A 23469-nucleotide genomic window follows, 5' to 3' on the forward strand; every position below is an offset into this window, starting at 1 on the left:
TTCTAGAAAAGAAAGAAGTGTCTCTCTGAAGTTTATTTACCTTTGTCTTTAGAGAAAATTTTTGTATTTTATATATATAAATATAGATAACTTTATATGTTCTTTTTGATATTTAATTGGCATTTAAGGCAAATTCTGAGAAAATGGGAATACAAGATTTGTCTCAATATCTCTGAGGGCTTAGAAATTTCCCATCAGTATACTTTGCCAAAGATATAAACTACAGCTTCAATTTCTTCCTAATAAATAGTTATGCCGAAGTTCCTAATTACATTTCCCTAATGCTTCAGGATCCAAAACACTGAGATTAAACATGAGACACGGGGACCATGAGGAAATCTTGTGTGTGATGCTCGTATGTCAGGACAGAGCGGAATCAAGTAGCTAAGGGAGGCTGAGGTGAGCTGCAGTGGGGAACACATGAGAAGCCTATGGCCTGGATTAAAAGCACAGCAAGTAGGCTGAGGGTTTAAGATTTAAGTTTCCCCAGGGGATAAAAAAGGCTTGCTAAGGCATTGGAATTTCTAGATGATGCTTCAAAAAAGACTCGTATTCTTTCAACAGTGCTTTCAGGAAGCCCATATGCTCCCACGGGTTCTCTTGCCAGATGAGCAGATAGTTTCCCAATTTATCTCTGTACAGCAAAGTCCTTTCTGAAAATACATGTTATACATTATTATACATAGTAATGTATAGTGTTATATACATAACTATACACATATAACTAATATAATAATAATATTACCATGTAATAGATGATTTGTTGGGAATATGTCCCAATCCTCATAGTTAGTAATCAATGCTGGGTCCAGAACTCATGCCTTTAACCTGTATTTTATAAGGTACTAGAATTAGCCACAGTGTGGCAGCTGATTTATACATGAACAGAGCCGGAAGTGAAAGTGCATGAGAACAGAAGGAAAAAGTTCGATGTGGGGCTTAGAAGAGGCTTGGGCATATAAGAAGCTCCAGAATGCAACTGACCACAAAATTATTAGAAAAAAAAAAGTGAATTTTTAAAGAAATCTTGTGGGTCTTAAATTAGATCTTTTAGAATATTCTCTAAGCAAAACAAGTAAAAGATTGGAATTATTTTTTAATTCATTAGTTGGCAGCTGGAATTAGCTTCACTGAACATGGTGAGGCACAAGAATTAGCGACACGGGCTCTCAGTGTTGATCTGTGTTGCACGCTGCCTTCCATAGGCGGCTGCTAAGTAGCTAAATTAGTTACACAGCCCAAGGGTCGTGGGGCAGAGGAGAGATAAATAAGAAAACCAGAGCATAGCAGAGAGTCTGCATAAATCCAGGGAAATGTAAACTTTTGCTCGTACTTGAGTTGCTAGGTACAAGAAAAATAGGCAAGCACTATGCATTGTAAAGGTTTCAGAGTAGAGAAATCATGTATTTAACAAGCTCCTTGTGAAAATCAGGGATGTTTTTCAGTTTACTTCCTTCCTTCCCGTGATACGGCACCATAGCTTCTTCATGGCATTCTTCATCTCCGTGTTTCTTAGTGTGTAGATCAGAGGGTTGAGCATGGGGGCAATGATGGTGTAAAACAGAGCGAACACTTTGTCTTCCGGTAAAGTAGTTGCTGGTCGGATATAAATAAAGAGTAAAGGAGCGAAAAAAAGGACCACCACAGTGATGTGGGAACTGCAGGTGGAGAGAGCTTTGCGGCGCTCATCCGCGGGGTAGGACCTGATGGTATATAAGATCACAGCGTAGGATATCAACAGCACCACGAACGTCACCAGGCCCATCAGGCCCGAATTGGCGATGACCAGGAGACCGATTCTGCTCGTGTCCGTGCAGGCCAGTTTCAGCAAAGGATACACATCGCAGAAGTAATGATCTATTTCATTGGGGCCACAGTAGGGCAAAAAGATGGCTAGGATAAACTGACCAAAGGAGTGCAGGAAGCCCCCAGCACAGGAAGCAGCCATCATGGCACCGCACCTCTGCCTGCTCATGATGACGGTGTAGTGCAGGGGCTTGCAGACGGCCACGTAGCGGTCATAGGCCATCCCTGTGAGGATGAAGACCTCGATCCCCCCGAAGAAGTGCATGGTAAAAAGCTGTGTCATGCAGCCATTGTAGGAAATCATCTTCTTTACTGCCAGCAAGTCAATGATCAACTTGGGGGTCACCGTGGAGGTGTAGCAGAGGTCAGAGAGCGAGAGGTAACTCAGGAAGAAATACATAGGCTGCTTGATAAGTTGACTGCAGGTGATAGACATCATGACAAGCAGGTTTCCCATCAAAATTGCAATGTAACAAAGTAGGAATAGCAAAAAGCAGAGAGCTTCAATTTCTTTTTTCTCAGAAAGTCCTAAGAGAATAAATTCTGTAACGTTATTCCTGTTTTCCATGACTCAGAGAAGTTTGTAGCCACCTGAAATTAGACAATTATCAATTCTTATGATATAAATATGGATTAAACATGGTGATGTGTATTATTTCTTGTCACGGGGCAGATTATAATGGAAAGGGTTAAACGTTGCGGAAATAGAAATTTGATTTTCATTTAGGCAGGCTTTCCTGGAGGTCTTTTTGGCCCTTTCTTGAAAACATTAATTATTGGTAATGGAGAGTACAGTATATTTCCATATCCATTCAATTAACATGTATTATCAAATACAATTGGATCTTATGCCCTAATCATAAAATTCAAGAAATGGTTCTGTAGAAAAAAAATTAGATATCTCTTTGCTATTCTCACTATTTATTATGGAGAAAATGCACACAGAAGTGGAGCATTGAGTGAAAATGCAAAAAGTGCAAATATATGAAGTATAATATGTGGATAATATTATACGTGAGAAATTTCCTGCCATCTCTCATAGGTGGAAAGATGATAAACAGAAAAAATTTTTAATTTGGAATCATGATCATACTTAATTTACAAATATAAGTAATTTACGAATATAAGTAATTTACAAATATGCTTAATTTATAGATGAAATATCATAGTTTATAGTAAATCAAAAGGATAACAAGAAAAATATAATTATCTCTATTTTTGAAACTTTTTTATCTCAGACCTCAAAAATGTTTGTTTTTGACATTTAGCAAGACATCTGAGGATAGTAATAGTACATATAACTTGAAATTTAATCTCACACAGTGCCTTACTCATTTGCATAAACTGGCTTATTTTTAATTGACACACACAAGTTGTTCAGCTCTCCCTAATCAGCCACCCTGAAAACGCATGCTCTGTTCAGTTTCCATGTCATCAGTCTTGGTATCTCAGGCTGACTCTTCTCTCTTTCATCCCCAATATTTTTATTTCCTCCTCCTCCTAGTTCCTGCCATCATGTAATGTGAGACCAACTCTAGTAAATATCTCAGGACAAATGAACACCTGTTTGCTGGTGGAACTTCCAGAACCATAGACAGGCCAAGGGGGAGCCATTGAGAAGCAGCCATTCCACCGAATCACGCCGTAAATTCTCTACTTCAACTGGATAAAACACTGAACCTTAGTATTTAAAATGTTTTAATGCATCTACTCATAACCTCAGCACCAATATATTTACAATTTATTTTCAAAACTGTAACACTTCCCACCTTTTTTTTCCCTTTCAGTGGAATTACCATTTAAATGTGTGTACATAAAGCAGGGTTTTGAAGAGACAAAATACAAATCTACCTAGTGTGTGAGAGTTAAGATCAATGGCCATGAATTAAATTATTAATTCTATTCTTTATTATTAGTATCCACACTCTACACTTTGTTCATTTTAAGTATTCAGTATGTATTTGCCAAGTTAATGAATAAATTTACCTTCAGTGTTTGATAGAATGAAATGGAAGTTCATTTTAATTATATATCACTATCATTATAATTGTTTTGTCATGTATTGAAGAGATACAAAACTACAGAATGTTTATAATCAAATTTACTTCAGAAAGCTGGAGAGACACAGAGAGAGCCACTGAGAAAGAGTCTTCTGATTTTTACTGGTATCCTGTTAGCAAAAATCATTTGGAGGTCACATAAACCCATCCCTGTAACCTTCCCTCGTTTCTTAGTCTATTGTTTTATGTTAAAACTCGGGTCACTTTCCCTGAAACCCTGGCGGTCTCCAACCTTGGTGGTCTCCACTATGTACAGAACTACACCTGCCCGTCCTTTACTCCTCACCCTTTCATTCGTTCTGAAGGGCTGTTTGCATCATCTTCATTAGTATCCTATTTTAACAAATGGCTCAGGTTTGGCTGAACGTAATAGAATAGGCAGAGAAACTCAAACTACAAATGTGACACATTCAGACAATTAAGAGGAAATAGGAACAGAGTCTCTGGACACACTCTGTCTGTCCTTCTTCAGTATTTCCTTTTCAGATTTTCTGTATCCTTTACTGAAGTATAGATCACCAACTATCAGTTTTATTTCCTACCTCTTAACGTTCCCTAAGTTGTGAAAGAATATTTATCACTGTCATGTTTTTAATTACTTTATGCAATTGGCACAGAGTGTAAGTTATGTATGAATTACATAAAAAATATGCTGCCACAAGAGATGCTTTATATTACTAAATACATAGAGCAACAATTTCAAAAGTTGATTATATGTAAACTGTGGCTAAAGTTTTCTAACAAACATTAGTCAAGGTGCCAATAATTGTTAAATTGATATTTTAATAATAAGTTTTAAAAATATATTTCTTGTTGACCTAAGGACAGTGATTAATTGTGGGTTGATTAAGTGAAAATTATCATGTGTCCAACTCACCAGATATTTGGCTGAAATCTAGGTACGTGTAGTGCTTCACAGTGCCATACACCACACTCAGAAATGATCAATGAATTCAATAAATGTATATACATTAATAAGTCTCACAATGCAAATAATTCTGAAGCATCCTGCAAAAAGAACTTACCAGCTCTCTAAGGGAAGGTGTCCAGCTTGTTTCTAAAACAAATTCAAGAGTCTTCCCAGTTTTATTTAAATATTTAAGAGAAGAAAATGGTAACTTCTGCATTTATGTTGGCAAAAGTTATTTATTTCTCTTCAAATAGCACATTTATCACATTCTCTGGTGAAAAATGCAAACAAAAGCAATACACGGTTCCTGTCTGATCTCCAAACAGCGTTACCTGTGAGCTATTTAACTTGTAGACATTTACTGCAGTATCTCTGTGAGTTTGGAAATTCCCATCAGGATAATTTGACCACACTGAAGCTGAACTTTTTTTTTTTTACCATTATTCAAAGAACTAAAAATAACTGTATCAATCAAGTCATGTTTTCCTATGTGTATATGGAAACTAAGTGCAGGGCAGCTTCCATTTTAATATGGAGACAATTATCAGAAAACTCTAATGACCTGGAAAGAAAGTTTGTAATACTCACACCTCAGAAAAAAGGAGAAGTAAAAAGAGAAGAACACTGGGTTGCAGGTAAAGGGAAAACATTAATGTTGCTTCAGCTTACAGTTTGTGGAGGATGCTGGATGGTCCAGCATGCATCTCCTGTTGTCTAATAAAAACTCTTTAAAAAGTCACCACAATCTGTTGTCCTTTCTTTCTCACTGTCCTTGGCTGTTGATTTTTCTGTCAATAATTCATCCAGTCAATCCCCTTATACACATCATCCCTGTGACAGAGGATGTTACCAAGCCGTTTTGTTATGACTTATGTTTAGCTTATTTCTCAGTAACATTCTGAGGCAGTGTTTTCTCTAACAGCATTTTTCCAAGCTCCACAGACCACATTCCTCAAAGGTGTTTATATATAAAAAAAGGGACCTTAACAACTTTGAGTGCATAATTACAATGTTGTGCAATCATCACCACTATATATGTTCAAAACATTTTCATCATCCCTAACAGAAACTGTGTGCCCATTGATTCCCAGTACCCCCCTCCCTTCTGTCCTCTAACCTACTTTGAACATGGTCATAGCTGCTTAATTCTTGTATATACAGAAGTGCTTGTGACTGTCCTAATTTCCCAAATAAACTCTCCCCTGATTTTTGTTCTAAGCCTTAGGCATCAGTGAGTTATTTATCTTGCAGTGTTTTCAAGCAATGCCCAATGTTTTCTGGCCTGATATGTCTATGTTAAGTGAAACAGAATTTGCACTTAGCAATAGTTCTATCTGTAGACTCCAGACAGAATGCAATAGACATATACAATATTTTGCAAATATGGTTGATGCTACGCCATCCAGAACTAGGATCTAGAATCCCGTATGAAGAATGCAGGCTACAATATCAAAACCACCACCATCACACCAGAGAGGGGAGGGCAAAAGCCAGTAAAAATTCTACAAAACTCTGATATCATTTTAAAGTTATTTTTGTAACTTTATATATATAAAACTATATATTACACTTTTTTGGTAATTGGCTTCTTTTTTTGTTTTACTTTTTTTTATTGAGTTATAGTCATTTTGCAATGTTGTGTCAAATTCCAGTGTAGAGAAGTTTTTCAGTTTTACATGAACATACATATATTCATTGTCACTTTTTTTTTTTTGCTGTGAGCTACCACAAGATTTTGTATATATTCCCCTGTGCTATACAGTATAATCTTGTTTATCTATTCTGCATATGGCTGTCAGTATCTACAAATTTTGAACTCCCAGTCTGTTCTTTCCCACCCTTCTCCCCCTTGGCAACCACAAGTTCGTATTCTATGTCTATGAGTGTGTCTGTTTTGTATTTATGTTTTTTTTTTGATTCCAAATATGAGTGCTCTCTTGTGGTATTTTTCTTTCTTTTCTGGCTTACTTCACTTAGAATGATATTATCCAGGAACATCCATGTTGCTGCAAATGGTCTTATGTTGTCTTATTTTATGGCTGAGTAGTATTCCATTGTATAAATATACCACATCTTCTTTATCCAGTCATCTGTTGATGGACATTTAGGCTGTTTCCATGTCTTGGCTATTGTAAATAGTGCTGCTATGAACATTGGGGTGCAGGTGTCATCCTGAAGTAGGGTTCCTTCTGGATATATGCCCAGGAGCGGAATTCCTGGGTCATATGGCAAGTCTATTCCTAGTCTTTTGAGGAATCTCCACACTGTTTTCCACAGTGGCTGCACCAAACTGCATTCCCACCAGCAGTGTAGGAGGGTTCCCCTTTCTCCACAGGGTAACTGGCTTCTTTTGATCATCATTGTATTTGTAAGATTTATTCTTGTCGCTTGCAAATTTCTTTATTCTCTTTGCCATAGTATTCACTTTATGAATATACCCCAAATTGTATACATAAAATGCTCATGATTTTCTATTTGTTTTGTTCTTGTTTTTTAACTTTTCAGTAAAAATTATGAATAGTAGTATTTCGAAGAATCTTGTTATATTTTGGTGAACATAAACAAATACTTCTGTGTGATATAGACCTGGGTAAAATTTATAAGTAGTAAGTTATGCATGTGTTCATCTACTTTAGGCATTGTAAAAATATATATACAAAGTAAAGTCTTTCCAAAGAAATCTCATGCATCTATAACAGTATAAGACATAGTAGGTTTTAAATGCAATAAAAACACTAAAGATGATTTCATAATGAAACACATGGCCACCTTCTATGAAGAGGTTACAATCCAAGTGTCAGTGCACATGATAACAGACCTTCAGAATAGGTAAAGAAAAATTCTGGGGATACAAAAGAAATTGATAAGTCATTTATCATCATGGAAGACTTCAACGTATTTTTTCTATTGGTGAATAAACAAGCAGTACAATGTCTGAGTTGTGGAAGTTTTAAATAACATAATTAACATATTTAACCTAGTTAATGTTTATAGAATGACTCCCAACAAAGACAGCCCACAGATGTTTTTCAGTGCCTATATAAAATTCACCACGATCAATTATTTGATGAATCATAAAGCAGGCCACAGCAAATTTCAGAGGACTCAAATCATTCAGAATAGTTTCTGTTCACAAAAATGAAATTAATTTAGGGATCACTAGCTCATTCTGTAGTTTTAATCTTACTGAATTTCTGGGGGACGAGATAGCTTCAGTGGGAGAGTGTGTGCTTCGCACGCACGAGGTCCTGGATTCAACCCCCAGTACCTCCTTTGAAACTAAATAAACTTACTCCCCCCACCAAAATAAAATAATAAAATAATAAATGAATAAATTTTACTGAATTTTCTTTATTTATGAATTTCTCATGTATATAGAATAGTGTCAGGTTTAACTTTGTCATTAACTCTATTAATATAATCCTTATGTTCTAGTATAGTTCTATAATATTTTATGTCATGTACATGATATTTTTACATCATGTACATGCATACATATGAATATGGATATATGACTCTCACGTGTGTGTATATTAATAGATCAGTGGCTTTTTAGCATTTTGTTTGTTTTGTTTGCTCTTTGCTTTTAGGAATATTTACATTTTTGTAAGAATTTTAATATTCATACGAATATCTGTGTATCTTATTAATCACATTTTTATTTGTGTATTATTTATTATAAGTAAATTGAAATGAACTGATTACACTCTTTATTACCCAAACTGTGTGATTGTGTAAGTGATCAAGAGCCAGTCCATCATTCCTAGCTCAAAATTAAAAATTGGAAAAGCAAAGATAACTTAAATGTGATCAAATAATTTACCATTTTGAACATGAGTTTCCTTATTCTTGAAAGAAAAGGAGATGGAATGAACAATTTTCAAGGTTATATTCAAATCATGAATGTCTTGTTATCTGTTTGTAATCCTCCCTAAGGCATTAATACACTGAGAGATGGGGCCTGACGTAAATTATGGTATCACCCCGCCACCTAGTGGATACTCCATTTGTATCGCTTCTAAGAGAAAGTTCATACGCATTGCTACTGATTTTCAGGGAAATTTTTATTATTATTATTATTAGACCCTTTGAAAATGTTCTACCAATTACCATGTATTTTGGTTGAGAATGAGACCACAAATGGAGAATCAAATTGGGAGTGTTGGGGAAAAGTAAAACCAACACTGCTTTCTCCTTACGTCAAACTAGGATAAACTTAAAAAAAAAACGCGCCGCCTCTTACGTGGTGAGAAGTAACAGCGGACTGGGATTGAAGAGCTCCGTTATCACAGTTACCTGGGCTCGTCCATGTTTTCTGAAATATGCGTCAGGCTGGAGACCTAGAGCAGATCAAAAAAGTCAAGAAAATCGCCTGTAATCACGTCGAGTTACCCTGGAGACCAGAGCAGTCCTCACGGGCTGCACTGTGTACCTTCCGTTCTCAGAGGTTTGTGTATCCGTAGGCCTCCATCTCTCTGCAACTACGCGTTTATATGTAATCCTGGACTTGGGAGGCTATTTTGAATTGAATTCCTTATTTTTAGATTGTGTTATACTCATGTAAGCTCGCAGAAATGGTCTTCTCGTTTTCAGGCAAGGATTTAAAAAGCTTGCGTTGAACCAAATCCTTCCTTGTTAGGACGATTAGAGTAACTGTTTAATTACTGAAACAGTTGTTTCATTGGGTGGGCGGTTAAAACAACCTGTTAGATATGTACAACTTCTGGGTTTTGAGAATCATACAGATAATTTAAAAACAACAGAGCACTTTGAGAATACCAAAGGTGAGGTGATCTTAGTGAGATCTTTAGACCAATATAAGGATTAGTCACGGAAGATGGGACATGCAGAGAGCTGTTGTGGAGTTTTACTTTTGGCTGCGTTCTTCCTGAAGAGCCGCCCCCTTCCTTTTATTTACGTTAAAGTTGACATCTCTAGGGCCCCTTGTTATACCCTTTTAGTGGTACTGAGCAGCCCAGAGGCGCGGGGTCACCCGTGTTACTCTATTTGGGTGCTATGGGGAGGAAGCTTTTCTGTTGTTGTTCTGAAATCATGTTCTTGTGTTTTTTTTTTTAATTAATTAAATTTCTGCCTTGAAGACACAGGAAGGAGACCAGGGTTTCTCAAAAATTTAGCCTTGAAAATATTTGAAAACACTGGTTGGAGTCCCCTTTTGTTTTCCTTCTGTATTTCAGACACCTTCAGGCCCTTGATGGTTTGTAAGATCTTCTATCTCCCATATATATATATACACATACATCTATAATTACTATATATATATGTGTGTATACACACACACACACACACATCTCACCTATAATTACTTCATATTGCAAGGGAGTATACAATTATTCATGGTTACTGGGAGCCACTGACTTACCTGCAGTGAGATGCTGTCAAGAACACAGTGCTCCCTTCTGAACTACAATGAAAATGGTTGCTATGTCTTTCTGTCTCCGTAAACTACTGTAATGCAACCAAATTGAATGTCATGATTATAATAATAGAACTGAATGAGTTTCTTTCACAACGGCTACACCTGTTTACAACCACCACCGCTTCATTACTACACTCTTGTCTTGTTGGCGGGGAGCCCTGCCACAAGGTTCCACTCCTGTTACTCATCCCAGTTACATTCTTTCTACAACTGGTACCCTCTGGTTCTCCACTCTTTCTAGTACTGCTAACTGCATAAAGTCAATTTCTAAGTGATTGATAGAAACATGAACATTCAAATTCCTACCTTGGCTCAGACTATCTTTTCTGATTAAAAATCCTTTTGTTTTTCTTTCTTAACCCTGCAATTCTTTATTAACCTTATAGTTCAACCCAAAGTTCAAAATCCTATCATGATTTTGCCAATCAGGAAATACCCTGGACATTACTCAAGCATCTCAACATGTGAAGAGCACCCTCGATGTGCTCGACAAAAGTGTAAAGTGAAAGATAAATAAGTAAAAATAAACAAAACAAAAAAAGCATTATGCACAGTGGCAATGCAGAAAGGCATAGGATTTTTAAAAGCAAATTCTTGCTCCTCCCAGGGTGTTATAATTGGGTTATAATAACCACATTGCTGCGACCCACGATTTGGAAGACGCCTAGGTGCCTACATCCCTACTCAGAGGGCATCAGTCTGTTGCTCTGGAAACAATGGTTGGACCTTGAATAATCAAGAAGTAAATTCTATTGCACGGGTTGACAAACTACAACCCACGAGCCAGGCCTATCGGTTTGTGTATTGTCTGTGACTGCATCCGTGCCTCAAGATGAAGAATCAAAATGTTGAAATTAAGACTACATGGCCCACAAAACCTAAAATATACACTGTCTGGCTTTTTCCAGGAAAAGTTTGCTGTACTTGTTCTATTAAATCAAGTCACTGGAACTGAGATGTTTATATGTTAAAATATGGTAGTTCCTCAAAAAAATAAATGCATTCTCCTTCCCATAAACTTAGATTACAAATTTAAAAAAATAGAGTGCCAGCTCTTTTTTCAATTTCAAAAATAAATCTAAGAATTAAATAGAATTGTGTTCATGTTTGGAGAGTAATACAAACCTTATTATCTCAAAATCAGTGGTTTTCATAGAAGATGAAGCTCACAACACAATGTTAAATTAAAGAAAGGATAATGAACCCTATAACTATAACATGGTATGTATTGTGTAAGTTTTATTTCCAGATACACACTGATGAATACATATTCATGTAGCAAAGGAAAACCCGGAAGTCAACAATGAGTAAGAATCTTTGGATTGTCACTCAATAGCTGATTTTTCTTTTGTACATTTCTGTATTTTTCCAGTGTTTAAAGACAAAATAGGGGAGTGGATTTAGCTCAGTGGTAGAGTGCATGGTCAGCACGCTTGAGGTCTGGGGTGCAATCCCCAGCACCTTTATTAAAAAGAAAAATTAAAGACAAAAGATATCATCTTGTTCAACATTTTAAAAAGACAATTGATTAGAGTTTATGATGAAATTATTCCCCAATCTTTAGAAGAAATCAAATATGCCCAAAACATCACACAGGGAATTGCTTCATCTAATTGCTCTATTTCTCATCCCCAAGGCGAGAGTCAACAATATTCTCCAGGGTTAAGCTCCCTACGGTTTTGATGGCATATAAACGTAACAGTCTGGTGTTAGGGGTCAGCTTTTTGGCCTCCTTTTCTCTTTGTCATCTCTGAGTTTATTTTTTAATAGATTAGAGGAAAAGGTCATTATTCCTGAAATATTCATTGCAATATACTGTAGATTTCTGTTCCTATTTTTTTTTCAGGTTTATTACTATACTAAAAATAGTTGAATTCTCAGCAGGAATTTTTCTGGAATCCATTAATATTAGCAAACAAACTCCATTAAATGAATAAGTCAAATTCTGCACTCCGGTGAGTTGATTCAATCCCTATTTCATTTTAAAAGGAAAATAGCACATGTGTAAAACTAACGGCCAGGTGACCTATTTAGTGCAGCTCACTAGAAGTATTCAGTTCCTTATCTTTCACCACATTTATCACTTACTATTCACCAGCCTACATCACTGAGAGATGTTTCAGTTTTTCTCAATTGCAATGTTCTTATCCTTTACTTTATCCGCACAAACTTAAATAACAAATAAGAATTATGTGTTTCAGTGTGTCTTTTGTGCTTATATGCATTATTCCCTGGAATGTTTCTCGTAAGGAAAAAGACTGAGAATGAGGCTCGTGTTTTATAATTGTATAGTTTCTGAAAAGCCTGTTATAGTACTGAGTGCATAGTGGGTCTACGATGTGAAAATCGTTCCAGGAGAGATGTCACTGGAAGGGAGAGAAACAGTGGACAGGACATTCGTGTTCTCAGCTGAACACGATTGACACTTCCTGGGGCTAAATGCAAGACTGTGAACATTGGCCCCAAGTCCACCGATAAACATGGAGTGCAGGAGGTGAAACGCAGAGCCACAGGTGTGGGGAAGATGTGTGCATGAGGAGGAACTGAATACGCATGGCGAAATGTCTTTATCTTTGATGGCGGTGATTTCCTTCTCAGTCCTGGCTACTCAGACTTTGTTTACAAGAGCCACAGGGGATGAACACAGATTTGGGAAAAAGTCTCTTCAGGTACAGAATCTGCATTCTGTGTTTGAGTATTTAAGTTTAGCTTAAAACTCAGTCTTTTTAAAAAGAGTTTTACGTTAAACTGAAATATACTTTCAGGAAATCATAAAAGTGATGAGGGATTAAATCACAAGTGTCAAATCAAAGGACAGTAAAGGAACAATTGAAGAAGAAAAAGCAGAGCTATGTGAATGATGTCCTTCTGTATGTACAGGAAAACCTCAAGTGCTACATAGAGAGAGTTAGGTGTAATAACTGGAAAACAAAACAGTGTTTGATTTCAGCTCCTGATAAGGCAGGATTTTTACAGAATTCTGTGTGGAATGAACATCATTTATGCAAAGTGCCATTTTAGGTTTCAGAAAGATTTGGAAGTGGCTTTGAGAAGAATGAATTATAGCAAAAAATTACAGTAAAAAGAAAAAAAAAAGACAGTTGAAGCGTTTTGGAGGAACACAGGCCTTTTTAAAAAAAAGAATTCAATGCGTCCTTTTATCTCCATACGTATCTTTATTTTATGCTAATTCAGGAAGCTCAGGGCCCAGGAAGGTTGCACAGTGGCTGCTGTTTCCTAGGACTCCAGGTGTGTCTCAGCGCACCGTGAGTTCACAGCGTGCTGCTGCCTTAGTAGGCAAGTCTAACTTCTTTAATATTATTATAATATTATTACAATTAGAGTATTATTAGAGTTTTTACCCCAATATGCTTATTATATACGTAGACTTTACTCACTCACATACTCATATATTTATTTATTCAATACATATTACTGAGTGCCTACTTTCTTCCATCTTTGTTGCGTGAATTTGATTTTGCTGTAGAACAGACAATGATAAAATGGTAAATGACAGAAAATAAGTACAATGTGTACTAGGTTACAGATGTGGCTGAAGTTGTCATTTTTGAGGGCTGACAATAGTTGACAGAGTAGGACCATGGCCATCGGTCAAGTAGAGAAAGAACTATTGGATGAGATCATGAAGATAACAGTATAGGGCGCTGCAAGAGTTATCTTTATGTCTGTGGAAACCTACTCAGAGCAAGAAAATCTTTAACTCAGTAGAAAACCACGGTCTAATCATACATCAGGAAGCAGTGCCCCATCTTTGGGAGTTTTGAGTTAGAGTAAGTTGACCATTTAATAATGATGTTGTAGAAAGTTCTCTGGCATAAGAAAAATAGTGTGAAGAGAATACAATTAAGTTTATTTCTACCACGAGTCTCTTTAACTACTTGATAGAACAAGACGTAACAGTAACAGATTTTACAATTTTGATAATTAGATAAATGTAGCTCTTGAAGTACATTATTCTTCTGCAGGAAATTTCTAAAATACGAGGAGAGAAATGTGACTGAGTGCTAAGTAGTTAACTGGAAAGGTAAATTCAGTAATAGCTACACCAACCGTAGTTAAAAAAAAGCAAAATAAAGTAACTTGACCATTGTGCTGGGTCAATAATTCTCTTCTGAGTTCTAATTTCTCACAGTTAAATAAGTCAGGCAAGGAAGAAATTGTAAAAATTTATGATACACATTTCTTTCAAGAACAGGACTTTAGCTGTCTCATATTCATGCAAAAAGCTACGCTGATCTGTCTCATGAAACCAGCTGCCTCTGAGGGGACTGGATCTGATCATTTGAAATATAACAGATCAACTCTATTTTTGTTCCACTTTTCTCAACTAACTTTACTACTCCATTTGCACAAATTTTATGCTCACCCTATAACGGTGACACTAGTAAATTCTAGCTTTTAAAATAAGTTTAAGAATTGAAATCAAGTATTTTCCACAACACTACTTACAGATACTCACCAAGTCTCTCGACATTTCCTCATTTTAGCCATCCACGTCCAAATTTTGCTCCTCGTCGCTGAACCAACTTTCATATTTTATCCACAGGAACCAAGAGAACCAGAGCGCTGAGGTCACTTTCATTCTCTTGGGCTTCTCAGAGTACCCGGAACTCCAGCTGCCCCTCTTCCTGGTGTTCCTGACCGTCTACACGGTCACGGTGCTGGGCAACCTGGGCGTGGTCCTGACCATCAAGCTCAGTCCCAGACTCCACGCCCCCATGTACTTCTTCCTCAGCCACTTGTCCTTTGCTGACTTCTGTTACTCTACAGTGGTTACACCCAAACTGCTGGAAAACTTGGTTGTAGAAGACAGAACCGTCTCCTTCACAGGATGCATCCTGCAGTTCTTCTTTGCCTGCATGTTTGTTGTGACGGAAACCTACATGTTGGCAGCAATGGCCTATGACCGATTTGTGGCCGTTTGTAGCCCTCTTCTCTACACAGCTGTGATGTCTCAGAAGCGTTGTTCCTTGTTGGTGGCTGCATCATACTCTTGGAGTGTGGCTTGTTCCCTAACGTACACATACTTTTTGTCAGCCTTATCCTTTTGTGGGTCTAACATCATAAATAACTTTGTGTGTGAATACTCCACCATTGTTGCTGTTTCCTGCTCTGACCCCTACATTAGCCAGAAGGTCCTTTTAGTCTCTGCCACATTCAATGAAGTAAGCAGCCTGGTGATCATTCTCACTTCCTATGTTTTCATTTTTATCACTATCTTGAAGATGCCCTCCACTGGGGGGCGCCACAAAGCCTTCTCCACTTGTGCCTCCCACCTGACTGCCATCACCATCTTCCATGGGACCATCCTCTTCCTCTACTGTGTCCCTAACTCCAAAAGTTCATGGCTTATGGTCAAGGTGGCCTCTGTCTTTTACACCGTGGTCATCCCCATGCTGAACCCTCTGATCTACAGCCTCAGAAACAAAGATGTGAAGGAGTCAGTGAAGAAATTAATCAATATTAAATTGTTCTGTGAAAAAGTGTAAAGCTAGAAAATATTCATTATTTCTTTTTGAGAGTACAGTAAGGGTTTTTCAGTAGCAAATCAATACACAAATCTTGCTAACCTTGCAACTGAAAGTCCAAGATATGTTCACTCTTATGTGTAATGAAATCACTAAAATGACAATAGTAGGAATAAAAGACTTCTCAAAGTAAATTTTTGTTTCAGATTATGAACCATAAAGGTTTCTACATTAATACACATGACCATGTGGTTGTCCTGGACCAATTTTCATTCAATTAAGTCATGTGAAGTGTAGGATTTTTCAGATGATCTGAAGCGTTAGAGCTTATAATGAGGAAGTTTACTTCTCAATATGAATGTAGTAATTATGAACAGTTTGACATCAAACACTAAATATCTTTTTTGTTATTCATTTATTTTTATTGATGTATAGTAATATCTTTTAAGGAAAATATATTTAATTCCACAAGAATAATTTTGGTATTGGAAGATTCCCAGGCCAAAAAAAAATAAATAAATAGGAAATATATCTCACTTAAAACATCCAAATACAGTATAGTTAAATTATAACTGGCAACCATGACCACAGTGCCACGATGTGCTAGTGCAAGAAAATGATGCACACTCTGGAGCTATATGTCCAGCAATCTGGTTTTTCCACATAAGTCAATGTGGTTTTACTTTATTTACTTCTTTATTGGAAATTTGATTGAGATACTTTTTGATTCACTTTAAGTTGTAAAAAAATAACATAGAGAGATCCCAATATCTTTTACCCAGTTTCCCCCATGATAGTACAATGTGGTAACCATGATATTGATCAAGATACATTACACAGATCTACTTGAGCACGTTACTTATTGATAAAAAGAAAACAATTGTGAGCTCCAGTAGGAGGCAGCAATAGGAATCCTTCTGAATCGCTGGCTGCGCTGAGGTGGCTCCGCTGAGACTGGCTGAGCCCCTTGAGCATCGAGGCCAAGCGGACTGCATCAGCCAATCTTCACTCTGTACACCTGTGTGCACATCATCTTCCTTGGACCATTTGGCTAATCGCCTATGTTGAAAGCTGAGTCACAGTAAATTATGTCAGACAACAAAATAATATTTCAAGTGCCTGTTTGGAGTCTCACCTGCTGACGTTTTATGAGTCAAAGAAAACCATGTGGCTAAGCCCAAAATTAAGCTGTAACATAGTTATCTGCTCTGGTAGAGCTGAAATGTTATGGGTCAGGAGTATAGGGCGACCTGAAGAATTCAGCTCAAAATCTGCGAAAGATTGATGAAAGCATTTACCTCATCAAAAACATCCTTCCTTGATAATGTCAGATAACTCAACTCAGATAACAGATAATCCAGGACTATGATAGGTTTTACCAAAGTTTTAAAATAAATGATAGATCATTGGATTGCTTTAAGCAAATAACTGGTTGAGATTAAATATAATAACTTGCCTTTTCTAACTGTGTGTTACCAATCATGATAAAGATTTACAAGAAAAGAGTAAGAAGAGATGCATGTGTTGTGGTTCTATTAGTTTTTTGATCTAGGATACCTGTCTCCATCTTTCTGTATTCTGTTAATTCGAACATCCCCCAATTCTAGGAAAGTTAGCTCTTTCCTGCACTAATCATCACTGTGTCATATCAGGTTTCTTTCTTTTTTCTTTTTTAAATCAACTTTTCAACACATATTTAAATAATTTCCTTTCATAACCTCCTAGTGAGGTTTATATTTTCCCAAATGAGCCCAGATTAGTAGTGGTAATTTTTTGAAATAAACCTTCGAAGATGAGTATTTGGACATATCCTTGGCCTTGAAGGCAGTGCTAAGCACCATGCAAATAAAAATGGAATTCCAGTAACCCATAGTCTGCAGTAACAGCATGGTTTATTAAATTAGCCTTTTGAATGATTGTGATAAAGTGGTCCCTGAATGAAATATCTTGAAAAATCACGTAGCTGATGCAGAATTCTTGTCATGGAAAACATGGTGGCCACAAGAAATGGGAAGGAGAGGGGTATGGATTCTGGATTCTTCTGATTGCCCTAGAGAACTTACAGAAAAAAAAAATCCAAAATTCTGGGCATCAAAACTTTGGCAGAATTAACCGTAAGAGAACCTGAAATATTTTTGATAGCCCCAAAGAATCTTCCTTTTTCTAAGCCACTGGGAAAATTTCCTAAATTTCATTGTGATAAAATTACGTGTCAGAAATTATATACTTCTCAACGTGTGCTAATAATTTTGTTGATGATGTGGTCTGCAGAGATCTGGGGTACCCCTGGCATTCCAGTCTACTTTGCTATTTCCTTTTATTGTCTGTCAGAGTCTGTTGGTTATAGTCAATTTTTCTATCCCAAGCAAATGATAGATTTCTCCCTTTTGAAAACATTTTTTTTTTAGCAATTTGACTGGGTTCATATACGTTTTCTAATATCTCTCTAGCTTTGAACCTCAACATCTCTCCTGAAAAGTAATTTCCTACAGCTTCATTTTCCCCTCTTTTAATTTCTCCTTTGTTTTCTCTCTCTGCAGCCTATTGCTGTAGAAAAGAAAAAAAGACAAATTCTATAAATAAATGCGTTTGCTCATTTATCACTTGATCAAGAATGTTTGGCACCCACTGGTTCAATAAATCTTTAACTTTTGAATTTTGCAGTACTTAATTGAAATATTTCTATATTTTTAACACTCAAAGATAGCATATTACACATAATTAAGACATCCATTTTTTAATTTATTTAGATAATGCAATCCCCAAACCCTCTCTTGGGACAGCCATAGTCTGGGTTTCTGAATCTAAAAACACCATCAGAATTTATGAAATTAAGGTCTTGAAGTTTTAACAAAACCACGCATTGGAGGATGAAAACAAGTTATATCACACACACAGTTCTTTCTTTAACTAAAACCTGCATGCAATTCTGAACAAAATTTAGAGGGTAAAAATTTAGAATTATAGCATGACAATATATAAAATTAATAGTATTAAAAGTAGGACTTGTTGCACTAATTTTTTTTTCTGCCCACATGGACTTCAGCTATCTGACTCTTTCAGTTTTGCTCTATAATGCAGATAGAGAAATTTGTAAAAGAAAAAAAAATCTGTAAATAGAAAAAAAAGTCTCTGTTTCAAGTGATCTTTTTAAAAATAATCCTTTGGTTGGATTTAAAAGCATTTTTAATGATTTAATCCCTGACAAGCTTTTAGTTGAAAGATCAACTGCTTTTACGTAGGCCAACCAAGAGATGCTCAAGCAGGTAAGCAGATATTGTCTTTTTTCTTAGCCACTCCATATTAAAAATAGCTTACGCTTGTAAATGTGAACTTCAATTAGGTGCTGAGTTTTGGACTACCACTTTGGTTTAATCTTTCAATATTAGCTGCAGAATAATTATCAACCCCTTTAAACAATACGTGTAACTTTTGTTTTCCGACACCCCTACATATGCACGTATCTCAGGACTTCCTAATCAGGAAAGTATGTAGTGTAATTGTATTGGGTCAATATTTAACATGGCTTTCTTTCTTGATATGCAACCTAGAGGAGTAGATGCAGGAATTACACAGATGAATTTAAGACATTGTTGCTATGACCTCTGTGGCTGTACTGAAGGGAGACAGTTGGACCCATGACCATGATCAGGATGCCTAAAATACCCCCACTCTCCCAACCCCCAACTCTTTCAACCCCCAGCAGAAAGCATGTGCATTCCGGATAGAACAAAAAACATCATGAATCTATATAAATACACATCCAGACATAAGACTAAATAAACACATCCTATCAGCCACAATTATGTTAAGATCATTAGAAAACATATTGTAAATTTTTTATGATTTTAAGAAGTATCATCTCTATATTGTGATCAATATTTTTAAGGCATAAGCAACATGTCAATGAGTCAGTTACACTCTAAGTTGAAGAAGAGGTAGTTTGCGTTAATTATTTTCTTTGTACCTCATGACAGTAAACTATGTCAGAATTCTCCAAGGTCTATGTCCCCAAGGTTAGGCAGTTAGATATAAAACAAATAACACAATCATAGAGTATAATTTCTAGGTCTGTCTATTCCTCAAGGGTATCTCCCTGCTCCCTTCACAATTTCCTGATAGTTGGAAAAATGACATTTTTTGGTATCTTTATTAATTACATTTTGTAAGAATCATCAACTTTTTGATTAAAAGACTGGAAATATTTAAACAAAATTTTCAATTTTGAGACAGAGTGTGTATGCAGCTTATTCGTCCTAGCAAGGAAGCCATCAATAAACATACATCAGGAAAAGATGGCATTTGGTGAGTTGATTCAGCTTAGGATCATCTTTCATTCTGATCTCAGGGATTTTGGAATCCAGCAAATTCTTGGCAGGGGAAATGTGTGTGAGCCAAGTCAAGCAATATTTACTTAGTTCATGGCTTATGTTCAGTAGGCTAATTTCTACTTTTATTATCTGAGGACCATTGTCCTAAAACTGAAAATATGTCTCTGATCACTATGTTAAGCCCATTAGGGGCTAATAGAAGAAACGGTAAGTGTAAGTCTTATCCTAAAAAAGTGATATTATTCAGAGAAAAAGCTAATGCACATTCAAATGTGCATGCATACACACAGAAACACATACACGCATAATAAATAGCAAAATATGCTAGGCATTGTGTAAATATAATGATGTTATATGTGAAAAGAAAGTGCAGTAAGAGAAACATTTAAACAGCAAAGTTTTCCTGGAAGAGTTAGGTAGTAATTTGTGAAATGGTGATACAATGGGGGGAAAAGTGGGATCTCAGTGGGATAAATGGTTGAAGATTGGAAGATGTGAATGACTTGGTTTTGTATGATAAAGGTTTAAAATAGTCTAGGGAGGGTATACTCAGTAGTGGAGCACATGCTTAGCATGCAGGAGGTCTCAGGTTCAATCCCCAGTACCTCCATTAAAAAAAAGTATTAAGTAGATATCTAAACCTAATTACCCAACCCCCCAAAATAATACTTCTATGAGTTAAGCAGTTTTGTATTGACAACAGGATGTGGTTAGGTAGTTCCTAAAAGTATTACAGAAATCTAAGCTGAAACATTTTAATTTGATTCATTTAGTCTAAAATGCCTTCAAAAGTACTTATATTATTACATAAGAGGCTAAGAAAGTCAACAAAGTTAATCTTATAGATTGAACTGTGGTTGATAGGATAGTTGGAAATTTTATGTCTGGATGATTAGATAGCTGATAACAATGTAAATAAAGAAGGAGATACACGTTGAAAATTTCTCCTTTTGAATTTTTCTCTGATTGACTTTCCCACAGTCAAAGATATGAGATGACAAACAAGAAAGTCAGACAGAACAAGATGGAGTTTGGAAAACCAGGGGAAAACAAAGACTACATGTCAGTAAATTAGAAATGCAACAACCGTGACTCTCAGATTGAGGGAAAATCTAAATTTAAAAGGAATCCAGGATATAAAACCCTTCTTAAAATCACATGGCATATGTGCATGAAAAGACATTTTAAACACTTGGAACTGATGGCATTTTCTTGGAAAAAAACAACATTAGAAAATTCAGGTGGAAGGGAGCTGATACTTGTAGAGGCTTTAACTAAGTGTAGGACGTGTTCTCAAATAATTTAAAGGCATACCTGATTTGAGACTTCTGCACTAAGCATTAAATGACCAAGGATAGTCCTATTATTAGCATTTCATAGATGATAAAATTGAGGTTCATAAAGTTAACAGTTTGCTAAAGCTACATATGTAATAAGGGACTGAGGCTGAATGAGAATTAATTAAATTAATTTAATTTAGGAATATGCTTACTAATTTTGAGCCTTATAAATGACCATTTGGTGGATGTGTAACTGAGAGAACTTAGTTATTAGTGGAGTTTTTGAGGAGACCACTTGAAGATCCTGTTAAGCAGATGTTCTATGAGTCCTTAATAATGGGGTATACTTAGACAGCTAAACATTCAATTTACCAATACAGACTTGTGAATGGAGAATACTTCTTTCTCCAAAGAAATTTACTAACATATTTTTCCTTATGTATTAAAAGTGTTGACTCTTCCTAAGGTCACTTCTGCCATGATCATGGAGCTACTATGGTCAGCTCAATTTTTTTTTTTCTTGATTTCACTCTGTCTCCTTTGTTCTCATATAGTTACATTTTATCATGGGGCTATTCAATGCTCTAAGTATCACCTACATTTAGAAATCATTTATATAAAATAATGCTATTGATAATTACTGTTTTCTTCTTCTTTTCCAGATGAGGAAACTAAAGTTCTGAGGGATAAAGGGAATTGCCCATAATCAAATTCAGTTACGTTGTCACGTAAGACTTTAAATGGAAGCTTTCAGAACCCTTGTGGGTACACGATGACCATGTTGCCTTCATTAGTTTAGGTTGAGCTGTAGTGAGTTCCTCTTACTCCACCTTCTCATGTTCTGCTGCCCAATATCAATCCTTTTCATTCATTTATTCATTTATTCATCTATTCATTTACTTACTTACTTACTTACTTAAAAAATCCAGAGTCATGGTGCTGAATGAGGGAAATCAGAGCTCTGTGACCACCTTCATCCTCTTGGGCTTCTCAGAATACCCACCCCTCCAGGTGCCCCTCTTCCTAGCATTCTTGACCATCTACACGATCACTCTGCTGGGGAACCTGGGCATAATCGTGGTCATAAGGATCCATCCCAAACTCCACACACCCATGTACTTTTTCCTCAGCCATTTGTCCATTTTGGATATTTGTTATTCCAGTGTATTCACACCCAAACTCCTAGAGATCTTGGTTGTGGACGACAGAGCTATCTCTTTCAAAGCATGCATGGCACAGTTTTTCTTTGTTTGTGCATTTGTAATTACAGAAATGTTCATGTTAGCGGTGATGGCCTATGACCGACTTGTGGCTGTTTGTAACCCCCTGCTCTACACAGTCGCTATGTCTCGTAAGCTCTATGCCCTCCTGGTAGCTGCATCCTACACGTGGGGTGGGATGTGTTCCTTGACAATCACATATTCTCTTCTGGGACTGTCCTTCTGTGGTTCCAACACCATAAATCACTTTGGTTGTGAGTATTCTGCCATCCTCTCTCTAGCCTGTTCTGACCCCTACTTCAGTCAGATGACGTGTTTCATCATTTCTACGTTCAATGAGGCATGTAGTCTCCTGATTATCCTCTCCTCCTACGTTTTCATAGTTGTCACAATCGTCAAGATGCATTCTACTGGCAGACTCCACAAAGCCTTCTCCACCTGTGCCTCCCACCTGACTGCCATCACCATTTTCCATGGGACCCTCCTTCTTCTCTACTGTGTGCCCAACTCCACAAGCTCATGGCTCTTCATCAAAGTAGCCACTGTGTTTTACACAATTGTCATCCCCATGTTGAACCCCCTTATCTACAGCCTTAGAAATAATGATGTGAAGGAGGCAGCCAGAAAGTTAATTAACACCAAACTGTTTTCTCATGCAATGTAATTTTGATTATATATATATATATATATATACACATATGTAACCTTATATGAATAGAGAAAGTTATTTTTTAAATGTGCTTTATACATTGGATTATTAAATTTTCTTCAATAATGGGGTAAAATTTATTCAGAAATCTAGATCATGTATATACACCTGTGCTTATTTAATTGCACTGTACTCTAAAAAATCACCTGCAGGCTAAAGTTTAAAAAAAAAAGGCAAGAAAGAAAATTCTGTTCATGCCTCACCCTCAGAGTGTAAATGACTAACCA

At 36.5% G+C, this 23469-nt stretch overlaps 3 protein-coding genes across 3 annotated transcripts; 2 read left to right on the forward strand and 1 right to left on the reverse strand.

Moving 5' to 3' along the window:
- Nucleotides 1–1438: 1438 nt before the first annotated feature.
- Nucleotides 1439–9086, reverse strand: LOC102541418 (olfactory receptor 4P4-like). Its single transcript, XM_072970814.1, has 2 exons — nt 9020–9086; nt 1439–2397 (listed from the first exon to the last, which is right to left on the reverse strand). The coding sequence occupies exon 2, from the start codon at nt 2372–2374 to the stop codon at nt 1442–1444; it is 933 nt and encodes a 310-aa protein (XP_072826915.1). The 5' UTR covers nt 2375–2397; nt 9020–9086; the 3' UTR covers nt 1439–1441.
- Nucleotides 9087–9828: 742 nt separating this feature from the next.
- Nucleotides 9829–15723, forward strand: LOC102541665 (olfactory receptor 5D13-like). Its single transcript, XM_072970815.1, has 2 exons — nt 9829–9836; nt 14781–15723. Exons 1-2 carry the CDS (start codon nt 9829–9831, stop codon nt 15721–15723), a joined length of 951 nt encoding a protein of 316 aa, XP_072826916.1.
- A 6523-nt stretch (nt 15724–22246) lies between these two features.
- Nucleotides 22247–23197, forward strand: LOC102541915 (olfactory receptor 1165-like). Its single transcript, XM_006214127.3, has one exon. The coding sequence runs from the start codon at nt 22247–22249 to the stop codon at nt 23195–23197; it is 951 nt and encodes a 316-aa protein (XP_006214189.2).
- Nucleotides 23198–23469: the final 272 nt, after the last annotated feature.

This window comes from Vicugna pacos, chromosome 10 (assembly GCF_048564905.1).
Source record: "Vicugna pacos chromosome 10, VicPac4, whole genome shotgun sequence".
Taxonomy (NCBI): domain Eukaryota; kingdom Metazoa; phylum Chordata; class Mammalia; order Artiodactyla; family Camelidae; genus Vicugna; species Vicugna pacos.